This window comes from Xiphophorus hellerii, chromosome 16 (assembly GCF_003331165.1).
Source record: "Xiphophorus hellerii strain 12219 chromosome 16, Xiphophorus_hellerii-4.1, whole genome shotgun sequence".
Classification (NCBI taxonomy): Eukaryota; Metazoa; Chordata; class Actinopteri; order Cyprinodontiformes; family Poeciliidae; genus Xiphophorus; species Xiphophorus hellerii.
In genome coordinates, this window is record NC_045687.1 from 25,664,256 (window position 1) to 25,676,702 (window position 12,447).

Below are 12,447 nucleotides of genomic sequence, written 5' to 3' on the forward strand. Positions count from 1 at the left end.
GTGTTGCTTCCTAAGTGGACAGTTTGATTTCACAGAAGTTTGATTTACTTGGAGTTATATTGTGTTGTTTAAGTGTTCCCTTTATTTTTTTGAGCAGTGTATTTTAAAAGGTAACTCCAGTCACTGGTAGTTCTTCTGATGCCTCATAAAAGTTACTTTAAACTGTAGGAATGGTATCATGAAACGTTTTAGTTTTCAAGCCAACACCATACCTGTCCCAAACCTTGCTGGAGTTTTTCTTTCTATTTTTGTGGGTGTGTTAAGAATTACTTAAACAAATTTCGTAACTTATCAGCAGTAGGTGGACTTTGTCTGCTAAACACAGAAGCCTGGAAGAGTGTGTCAATGTGTGTGTAGTTCTCAGTTCGACAATGAACGCCATCAAGGTAATGGTTTGTTGATTTTCTGTATTACATGTTTTATCATTTGTGTTTTACTCAGTTTCTGGTTGCTGTTTGTTGCAGATTCTTTGCTTTTTAATTAGTGTCTCAGAGCTGAGTGTAATCAGCATGGCTGCTGAGGTTCCATTGAAAAGGGTGAGTGACCTGTTGCTTTGTCCTGATCTCTGGAGGTTCTAAAACATAACCTGCTTCTTTCTGTCTCTCCATAGAATTCCCATCAGACAGCAGACAACCAACAGGGTAGGAAGTTTGCGATTGAGTTGCATATGAGATTGTTCTCAGCCAAGTAGAGGTATTTTTTCTATTGTAGGAAAATGTTAAGTGGAGCACCAGGTGTAGTCAATAGTTTACGTATGTCATAATATACAATAGTTCAGATAATATCGGTGTGCAGAATCTGCGAGCTGCTTGGACCTCACAGACAAGAACTTAACATGTTAACTTAGTGTTTTTTTATGGTGATCCAGCATGTTGAGCTCATAAATGACAGGACCTACTTTTCTGTTGATGAAAGGATCCTTTTACCATTTGGCCAAGTGACTGCTTTCAGTAGTTGGCAAAAGTAAAACACTTTTTGTCCTTCCTTAAATGTCCTCCTGCTAGCTGTTTCATCATAGTTCTGCTTCTGGCATTTCTTGTGATTGCAGGATTTTGCTTGTAGTAGCAGCATTTTTTGTTTGCATTCGTTTGTTTTGTTTGTGTGCTTTGGAGTTCGCATCATACATATGTTTGTTGCTCATTGGCACATGGCAGCCATTATACAAAATACCAAATGTCTTTTCTTTGTATTATTTTAAAACAAACTTCGTTGAAGTTTTTATTTAGCTCATGGTCTGACTTAGTTTTCTCTCTACTATCCGCTTGGCACCACATTTTGACAGGGTGTTATTGTTCCTGTCATTGCTCAAACTCGGTCGCGGAACTATTCTTCAGACAACTTAACTTAGTGTTCAAACAAAGTAGAAGGCGTAGATAATGATGGAAGGAAGAAAAGAGTAAATCCAGGCAGGGCAGACCACCATACAGCACAGGCCTAACACTAAAAGCAGCAAACTTTGCACAAAACTGCTTTATCATAGAAAAATTATGAATGTACTTGTTGTATGTTTCCCTCAAGCTGCTAGTAAAGATATAAGTCTGAGTTATTTAAAATTATAAAATTTCTTGAATTGAACTGAGTTTTAACCTCTAATTGTCTAATACTAACACATCTACTATTGTTTCTGTGGTGCAGGGGGAGCTGTTGTTTTTTTCGCTGCACACCAGGGCATGCTGAAAGATCTCCTATTCAACCGAGTTATTTTCAATCAGGTGTTGGTGAACCAAGGCTCTGGTTATGACAATAACACGGGTGTCTTCACTGTTCCTCTTGATGGGATCTACCAGTTTGTGTTTTCTGCTCAGCTCTGCCGTGGTAACCATAACAACTTCTGGGCCTTTATGGTCAATGGAGTTGAAAAGATGATATGTCATGCTCAGGTATGTAACTCACTTTAATTAAAAAAACCCCTCAGTCTCACTTGAGTTTAGGTAATAGCTAGCTCATAACTCGTGCTCAGACGTATCCCTGCAGCTTCTGCTCAGTGTGTCACGTCACCACCACAAACTTCAATGTGTTTTTTTGGAATTATTTGTGACAAACACAAAGTAGGGCATAAATTTGAAGCGAGAAAAATGAAACATTGTTTTCAAAATACTTTGCAAATAAAAATTATAATTAGCATTTTTATTGAGCCATTTTAGGTTACATTTCTACCAGACTTACACATACACAGACTGAAATTGTGGCCCATTATTCTTTGCAAAATAGCTCAAGGTGAATCATAGTGGATGACGAGTGTCTGTGAAAACAAATGTGAAGTTTAATTAGAGATTCTCAGTTAGATTTCACATGTAACTGAGAAAGTCTAAACCTAAAGTTGGATTTAGGTTTAAACTATACCTGGGACATTGTAACGGTTGAGTAATCTTTGATCCAAATCATTGTGTTGTGGCTCTGCCAGCTGTCCGTTTACTTTGGTTGGGTGAACAAAGTCCTGCCTGAGATCAATATGCCATTTTTCTAACAAATACTACTTTGAATCTGTAGTGCACTGCAGATTCAGACCCCAGTGCACTGCTGGCAGATATTTAGTAGCCGCACAGGCACACCAACTAGAAGGAAACAAACACACACTTGCATTCTATTGGCTGTGAGGTTGCCAGGCGATGGTACTTTTTTGTTTTGAGTGTGAACAGAATATGATTTGCAAGCGAGCAGAAATGTTTGGAGATTTGATCCGAGCAGAGAGAAGTTTTAAGTGTGACAAGAAAGATTTGAGAAAGCACAACGAAAGACAGCAGAAGTTTTGAGGACAAGCATTACAAGTTTCGAGAAGAAAGACATTAAGTACTGCTTTCAAAATAAGTATAAGCACGGGTATTTAAAGTTTTGAGAACAAAAGATACAAAGTCCTGCATTCAGACAGAAAGTGTGCTCTCGACTTATGGCAGAAGAATTTCCCCATAGTTCAGAAGTTTTAGAAAAAAAGTCTGGAAACAATTGTTTCCGGTGGGACTGAAAACACCATGTTTTACTTTTAGGTGACTGCCGGCGACACAACCCTCAACACTTGTTATTTCATTGAGGAAATGAAGAAAGGTGTTCAGATCTGGATAACACAATTTCAAGGCAGCTGTGCCTGGTCAAGCGCCACCTCAAAAACAATCACTTTCTCTGGTGTCCTGTTGGTTAGCCGGGGTACCTCCATGCTGGGAGGTAAGTATGGCTCCTGCCCACTACCCAACTTGAGCTACAGACAACAGTCCAGCTCTGCAGAAAAGACTATCAGCTTTTCCTGTGTCATCATCACCTTTCAAATGATCTTGTTCCTGCTAAATTAATCATGGCAGCCAGATAACTGCAGTTCTAAACTTCAGCTTTCATTTGTCAGCACCATCTTTTCTTTCTCTCAAAAAGGATCTATATCTAGACACTACACTTCCATAGAAAACTATTTTTCTTTAACATACTCAAATGTTACATATTCCCACAGAAAGATAATCCAAGTAAATGCAAAAAGCAGTTTCCAAATTAAGATTACACTCATCAAGAGAAATCGCTTCAAACCAGTAGGTGGAAACACAACTAACTCACATTTCCTTTTTGGCAACATTTTAAATATTTTCTCAAAGTTTGCATTATAATTGGATAAAAACATTGCTGCTGATGTTTAAGATTCATAGCCAGTTACTGCAACTTTATTTCAATACTTACATCCAGGTCACACACATAATTTTGTCAAATGTTGGATACGCATGACTGTTAAAAAAGTATAATGTAGAAATTTTTGTAGAAATTCATTTAGTTCAGAGTCCATGTCAGAATGATACTCAGATGGGATTTTTTATTGTCATCTGATAAATTTACTCACCTCCACAATGTTTTCAAGGTGAACATGTCTTTACGTGTGCACAAAGTAGTAAGATGTGTGAATTGTAATCCATCAAAAGGATGGATGAGCTGCACATTTTCCCATCACTGTTTAAAACACCAGCCAAACACAGAACATATTCAGTTAATGTGACCCTTTGCTTTGCTATTTCATTCTGAAGGTTTTTACTTTGACATTTTTTGTGCATCGACCCACCAGTGGATTGGAAAGTTCACTTATCTTTAACGCTTTAAGTAAATATAGTTTTCCCAGGAGACCATTGACATACATAAAGGTTATATGCTGCTTATGTTTCAGAAAAAAATAAGATCGGTTAACAGGAAAACATGATTATTTTGTTCTGCTTTCACTGCTATTTTGAGAGTGGCAAAATGTTCTGCTACTCCAAATGATTAAATCACCAGTGCATAAACTGATATATAAATTCATAAATTTTCAAACGGCCATTCACTGTATTTTCAGTCAGAATTTAATAAAATATTACTTATAAGGATGTATTACATCACATTTTAGTATTGCTGTATAGTAGTTTTAATTGGTCTTTTCCTCTGTAGTTTTAGTTGTGTGTTGATAGTTTTGTGTTTTGGTTGAATAAAATGTCTTAATTGTGAAGTTAATTTCATTTTGTTAATAAACTCTTGTATGTCTGAAATAAGTTGTCAGTGTTTTTCCTATACATGTGTAGCATTCAGCTGTTCAAAATAATACCAGTGTCTTGATCTATTATTTCAAAACCTAGGTCTGTCATAAATAATACTGAGACTGAACTCTTTGTCTATATAATTGTGAGAGACACCGAATTTATTAGTTTATTTATTTATTACACTGTTCATGTGTATTATAGTTCACAGGTACCCCACCCAATTTGTTTTGTTTATTATAATAAGTTCATTCATCTTTCATTGTAGCTTGATAACTTAGTAACTGACATTTCCTTTATGTCATTGAATGCGACGGTTTTTGATGTGTGTTCCTGGAACGTTGGGGTGCAGTGCTTGGTTTCCGTTCTTCTGAGGAGCGTTAGGCACCGAGTATGTCAAGCTGTATTTTTGTATAAAGGTAAATAAAATCTTCTTTTTAATTCGCAAAGACAACTCCGAATGTCATCTGTGTCTGAGCCGAGCAACATATAATGGCGAGCCAGCCAGGACAGATGTTTTAAAAGGATTTTCGGCGAAACAAAACGGGAGATTTTTTAGAACCGTTGGCAGGTAACGGTAGCGTTGTTCGCCGCTCAAGTAAAACTCTCTCCGACCATCGGACCTGAGATCTAAAAGATTTAAGAAGAGTTTTCATCCCAGGGGTATGAGAACATTTTTATGAGTTTCCACAATGGAACTGGAATCTCTGCGAGACGAAGTCACAGCCGCGCTTTGTCAGTTAAGCCGCGATCGGTTGTTGGAGGTCAGTTATCAACTGAAATGCTTTGCTACAGAGGAAGAACCGACGAAAGACAGTACCAGACGCCAGCTGATGAGGGTTGTAGAAAATAAGCTGGACGAAGTTGAAAGCAGCTACACTCCAAATGACGCTGTGCAGTTTGTAAACGAACTTTTATGGGCTCTGGGCCGACCGGAAGCTAAAGAGGAGCGTCGTGGAATTCTCCGCTCGTTCGATACAAGTAGCAAATATGAAGAGCTGCAAGGGGAGATCAAGGCCATAGCAGAAAAACTCAGACTAACGGAAGCCGCTGCCGGCCGGCTTCGGGCTGAGCTCATCAGCCAAAGTACCGGAGGTGACCATTCGCCGTGAGTTTCGCATCTGTGGTCAAATAGGAGGTAGCGGGCAGCGTGATCGGCTGTCCTACACCAGCCTGCTGCACCAGATAGAAAATGGACTCCGGAAAGGCCACAGTGAGCCAGAAGTTATGGAAGCGGTGATAAGAGCAATCAACCCTGGTCTCAAGCTGCGTGATATGCTGGAAATAAAGACTGATTTGACGCTCCCACAGCTAAAGACAATATTAAAAGGACATTACAGAGAAGATGACACATCTGACTTGTACCAAAAACTGGTGAATATTTCCCAGGACCCAAAAGAGTCAGCTCAAGACTTCTTATTCAGGGCCATTGAGCTTAAAGACAGGCTTTTATATGCATCCAAGAACGAAGAAGCGGAAGACTACAGCGTGGACCTGGTGAAAAGGAAGTTTTTAAGATCAGTGGGTACAGGACTGCAAAATGATAATATCAAATTTCAGATTAAGACACTTCTTGACGACCCAGATGTAACTGATGAGACACTGATTGAGAAATTTAATGAAGCTGCAAATCTCGAGACAGAGCGGCTAAACAAACTAAAGAGAAACAACCCAAAAACAACAAGGATTAACGAGCTGCTCACTGAAGATGAACCACGCAGCAGATCTCAGACCAAGGATGACAAGACGACATCTCCTGCTCTACCTGAAATGCACACCTTAGTGAGCGAACTGAGAAACGAGGTTGCAGAGGTAAAACAGATGTTCATCGCTTCCCTGAACACCAGTAAATGGCATGCTGCAAAGAGGACATCGGACGCTGGGGGTACCCAGAGAAGGAGGGGATGCAGAACCTGCCAGAGCAACGGGAAAGGAGACGACTGCACCCATTGCTTCAAATGTGGTCAGCCAGGTCACATCTCCAGAGGATGCAGAGTTCCACGTCAGCAGCAGGAAAACATCGGAGGGCCACTGTCATGGGACCAGCAGTGACCCGGCCACCACATGAGGAGTCCCGCCGCTGCCTTTTCTGCTACCGGGAAGAATCAGTTGACGCTCCACTCCAGAGGTGTTCAGGTTGCTCAGCTGCCATGTATTGTTCCAAAGCATGTCAGACACAACACTGGCACAAACATTACCACACATGTAAAGCTGTGAGACTAGCTGAACAATATCTGGGTGAAAAAAATGAAAAGAGTTGTTTTCCACTTGTAGAAAATGTTGACATTACCTCAGATAAACAGGGGAAGAAACTAGTAAAACTAATTGGTAGGCGTAAAATTGTGAGTTGCACTTTTGACAATCTACCAGTTGTAGCACTGTGGGACACAGGTGCACAGGCCACAGTGATAAATGACAATTGGAGGGCGGATCACTTACCTCATACCACTATAAGGGGGATAGATGAGCTCTTGGGATCAGAACCATTAAATGGGCTTGCTGCTAATCAAACAGAAATACCATTTATAGGGTGGATCCCCATAGATTTTAAACTTACTGGGGTTAAAAAGTCTAGCTCTAGCCTCCTAGTGCCTGTGCTTGTCTCAAGTGACCCAAATGTGGCTCAGGACCCTATTATAGGGTACAATGTGATAGAGGAAGTCATCAAAGAGCAATTGAAGCAACAGGGCAATAAAAACAACGATATTGCTAACATAGTGAGCAGTGCTTTTGACATTGATGTTGGATCTGCAGAGACTTTTATCCAGTTAATACAGACATCCCAGAGCCATGGAAAGGAGATTCAAGTAAAAACAGGACGGAGTAAAATTATCCTAGGCTCTGGTGAAACTCTAACCATTCGCTGTCGAACTCACATCCAGGCTGACGAGGACACTGTAATGTTGTTTTGTCCTACCCTGAATACCAGCATCCCAGAAGGACTTCATATGCAAGAAGTACTGTTTAAAATGAAAAGAGGCAACTCAGCCATGGTCCCAGTGTCTGTCACCAACACCACAGGTTACAATGTATCTTTAAAATCACGTCTCATTCTGGGCCATATCGAGGCTGTAAAAGCAATATATCCAGCTGCTTTGCAACCAGTAGAGAACCGACAAATTAATAACATGACAAGGGATGCAGATGTTAAAGTTTCATCACCTGCCAGCAGTGACCCGAGTGATATTTGGGATCCTCCTGTACAGGTAGATCATTTAACTGGTGAGAAGCAGCTTGCAGTGAAAACAATGCTCAGAGAGGAGTGTAAAGCTTTTGCCAAAGATGAAAAGGATATTGGTTGTATTCCCAGTCTTCGCATGCACATTACTCTCAAAGATCAGACACCAGTTCAAAAGACCTACGTTAGTGTGCCTAAACCACTGCACCAGGAAGTAAAATCCTACCTGCAGGACTTGATAAACAGAGGCTGGGTTACAAAATCAAAGTCATCCTATTCTTCGCCAATAGTCTGTGTGAGAAAGAAATCAGGCGAGCTCAGACTTTGTGTAGATTATCGAGAACTTAATCGCAAATCAGTACCTGACAGACATCCTATTCCCAGAATACAAGACATGCTGGACAGCCTTACAGGTAGCTCCTGGTTTACAGTATTGGACCAGGGAAAGGCTTATCATCAGGGATTTTTAGATGAGGACAGCCAGCCACTCACAGCATTTATTACTCCATGGGGTTTATACCAATGGACTAGAATCCCATTTGGACTCAGTTCAGCACCAGCAGAATTTCAGAGAAGCATGGAGGAGTGTTTGTGGGGTTTGCGTGATGATGTTTGCCTACCTTATCTTGATGACAATTTGGTTCACAGCAAATCATTTGAAGACCATGTTGCACATGTAAGAGCAGTCTTACAAAGATACCAGAAACATGGGGTTAAACTTACTGCTAAGAAGTGTGAACTTTTCAAGCCAAAGGTCAGGTTTTTGGGTAGGATGGTGTCAAAAGAGGGTCATAGCATGGATCCAGCAGAGATCGCCCCCGTTCTGGCACTCAAAGAAAAACAACCCAGCACAGTGGGAGAGGTGAGACAGATACTGGGCTTTCTGTCTTATTACAGGTCTTATATTCAAGACTTTTCATGCATCGCAAAGCCCTTGTATGAACTGATTGCAACCCCAGCAGACGCTAAAAACTCCCTCCAAGGCTCAAAAAAACAGGAAAGTAGAAAACAGAGGAAAAACAAACTGAGCAGGGACCAGCTGCCCTCATCATTCCCTGTTAAATGGACAGAAACTCATTATCAAGTTCTGTGCTACCTAGTCGACAAATTGACAAACCCTCCTATTCTAGGATACCCAGATCTAAATGAACCATTTGTGCTGCATACTGATGCTTCTCAAGCAGGGTTAGGGGCAGTTCTCTATCAACGCAGAAACGGCAAGTTACGAGTTATAGCTTATGGATCGAGAACTCTAACCCCACCGGAGAAAAACTATCATATGCATGCAGGTAAACTTGAGTTTTTAGCTTTAAAATGGTCTGTCTGCGAGCGCTTCAGGGATTATTTGTTTCATGTGCCATCTTTTGTGGTTTACACCGACAATAATCCACTCACTTATGTTTTGACAACAGCAAAATTAAATGCGTCAGGTCAGCGTTGGGTTGCTGAGTTGGCAGACTTCAATTTTACCATAAAATACAGACCTGGGAAAACAAATGCAGATGCAGATGGGTTATCTCGAATGCCCCTTCATTTTGAAGACTATATGAGAAGCTGCACACAAACAATTAGTCAAGACGCTGTAGTAGCCACACAGCAGGGTATCTTAGTGCAGCAAGCAGAACCAGCACCAATGTTGAATGCAATCTCCTTTAATGTCCTGCAGCAACAAACAGGAGCAGAGAGACTTTTGGAGTCAGTTCAACCAATACCAAGACAGGAAATCTGTGCAGCACAGCGGCGAGACCCTGTAATAGGTAAAATGTATGAGTATAGGCTGCAAAACAAAAGACCTGCTGCACATAAACTCCAAACTGAGAGTCCTGAGTTTAAAGCTTTGGCTAGAGAGTGGAGCAAACTAAAAATCACAAAGGATGGAACAATGTTTAGAATGACCAAACACAAAAAGCAACTGGTCCTTCCTTCAGTGTACCATTCTTTGGTGCTAGATGAATTGCATAAACAAATGGGTCACTTGGGCTCAGAACGGACACTCAATCTGATTAGGGATCGTTTCTTTTGGCCAAAGATGCAAAAGGACGTTGAACATTTTGTCACCAATGTTTGTGAATGTCTAAAAAAAAGAAAACCTAACAGACAGGCACGTGCCCCTATGTTGAGCATAGAGACCACTCACCCATTTCAGCTAGTGTCAGTTGACTTTTTGCATTTGGAACAATGCAGAGGTGGTTTCGAGTACATTCTGGTAGTGATGGACCACTATACCCACTTCGCTCAGGCCTACGCAACTACAAACAAATCAGCAAAAACAGTGGCAGATAAACTATTTAATGACTTTTGTTTCAGATTTGGTTTTCCAGAAAAATTACATCATGATTTAGGACGAGAGTTTGAAAACAGGTTGATATATCACCTGAAAGAACTGTCTGGTGTTAAGGGGTCACACACCACCCCCTATCACCCACAAGGGAACGGACAAACAGAAAGATTTAACAGGACTCTTCTTTCTATGTTAAGAACGCTAACAGAGGAACAGAAAACAGATTGGAAAAATCACCTCCACAAAGTTGTACATGCATACAATTGCACTGTTAATGATGCCACCAGTTACTCTCCCTTCTTCTTGCTGTTTGGGAGGTCGCCCCGGTTACCAGTTGATCTTCTGTTTGGCCTTGAGCGAGAGCAAGGTTCGGGTTCTTACCAGGACTATGTGGACAGATGGGGACAAAGGATGGCCGAGGCATACAGCATTGCCTCCAAAAACGCAGCCAAGTCCGCTGACCGAGGGAAAATACAGTACGACAAGAGAACACATGGTCCAGGACTGCGAGTCGGAAGCCGTGTACTTGTTAGAAATGTGGCAGAAAAGGGAGGGCCAGGCAAAATCCGCTCCTATTGGGAAGATAACATCTACGTGGTTAAGCGTCAAATGGGGGAGGAAAGTCCTGTATTCGAACTGGAGACAGAAAATGGAAAAGGCAGAACAAGAGTTTTGCACCGAAATATGTTGTTGCCCTGTGATTTCCTCCCTCTGTGTTCAGATGAGAACATGACTGTAGCCCGTACAAATACAAAGAAGAGATATGACAGCAAACGGAGGCGAACGCGTGTGGAACAGACACAACAAACAGGAAGTGAGGAGGAGGCTAAAGAGGAGGATTTCTCTGATGTGGTTTTCAGATGGCCTCTTCCAGAGCCTAGCAGTATACCGGACCCCATGGCTACAGAATTTGTGCCACAAATGGACAGTTGTGCCAACAAACCCCTGCACAAAGCAGGGGATGGTCAGGGTGATTGTGCAGAGACTGTTGAGGAGGGTGCCGGCATTGCCGAGCCAGAGGATGTGGACATGGTGGTCTCAGGGGATGTGGAAAGTGGGTCTAACATTGAAGAGGCCGTAGAGGCAAGACAGCCAAGTCCACGTCCAAAGAGAGAGCGAAGGAGACCACAGACGTTGACATATTTTGCTCTTGGAGAACCAAATTGCACAGACAGAACAGTGGCCACGAAATGTGTAAATGTACAAGGTTACTGGCGGCCTTGGTAAAACAGAGAAAGTTGTAATGTAACCTGTATGTCCATTCCATTCTCCATACATTAATGACCAGGTACACTTGAATGTTGAGACGACATTTCTAAAGTGAGGGAGAGTGTGAGAGACACCGAATTTATTAGTTTATTTATTTATTATAAACTAACAGAATCAGAATCAGCCGAACAGAATCAGTTCGGCTGATTCTGTTCATGTGTATTATAGTTCACAGGTACCCCACCCAATTTGTTTTGTTTATTATAATAAGTTCATTCATCTTTCATTGTAGCTTGATAACTTAGTAACTGATATTTCCTTTATGTCATTGAATGCGACGGTTTTTGATGTGTGTTCCTGGAACGTTGGGGTGCAGTGCTTGGTTTCCGTTCTTCTGAGGAGCGTTAGGCACCGAGTATGTCAAGCTGTATTTTTGTATAAAAGTAAATAAAATCTTCTTTTTAATTCGCAAAGACAACTCCGAATGTCATCTGTGTCTGAGCCGAGCAACATAATTTAGAATGCAATGCTCTGTATGTAACAGCAGCAACTCCAGTCGCTCCTCAGCACTTTTAACTTTATTTGTTTTATTTACCTTTATTTTGATTATATATGGAAACAGCAGACGTGTACACAAGAGTTAGCTCTTTCATTTATTCAAGAGGAGAGTTGCTGGCCCTCTGGAAGAGACTTTTTACTAAAAACAGTCACAAAAATCAGCCACTGTCTGCTTTTGTTTTGCCATGAGAGGCTGATCTCTCCATGCAAGGTTTACAACTATCACCCCATGGTTGCCAACTTAGTGACTTTTTTGCTATATTTTGCACACACACTCACAAAAAATTGGCAAGTCAGATTTTTTATTTATCGGTGATCAGCCAGTGGAAATTTATTGACAGCAACAAATTAGTTTCATTTTGAAACATTCTTAAGTTGAATTTTCTTCTCTCTTTCTTATTTCCTTTTGTAATGTATATTTTCTTGTTCCATGTCATTGTGCGCTACATATTTTTAGAATAGATGTCATGAAGTAAACTCTCTTGAAGAAGATTTGTTCAACAAGCAGAGCTTGTCACAATACAGTGTGTGTAACCTGAATCCTATCACACTTGGAAAAATAGTTGTGTCAGTGCACTGGATAGCTCTCTCCAGCAGATGGAGGCACCTTATTTTCATGTCCAACATTTGATGTGAAGTTATTAATGTGAAGTTTAATAACTTCACATTATTGAAACGTGAAGTTTTAATAATGTGTTGCATATAAAATAACAGTGCTTTGCAAAAGTATTCATACTTTTTTCATA

At 40.8% G+C, this 12,447-nt stretch overlaps 1 protein-coding gene across 1 annotated transcript; it reads left to right on the plus strand.

Moving 5' to 3' along the window:
• Window positions 1-305: 305 nt before the first annotated feature.
• Window positions 306-4,162, plus strand: LOC116735042 (uncharacterized). The gene is made up of 5 exons (XM_032586632.1): window positions 306-386; window positions 465-536; window positions 611-641; window positions 1,636-1,880; window positions 2,985-4,162. The coding sequence occupies exons 1-5, from the start codon at window positions 372-374 to the stop codon at window positions 3,282-3,284; spliced, it is 663 nt and encodes a 220-aa protein (XP_032442523.1). The 5' UTR covers window positions 306-371; the 3' UTR covers window positions 3,285-4,162.
• The last annotated feature ends 8,285 nt before the right edge of the window (window positions 4,163-12,447 follow it).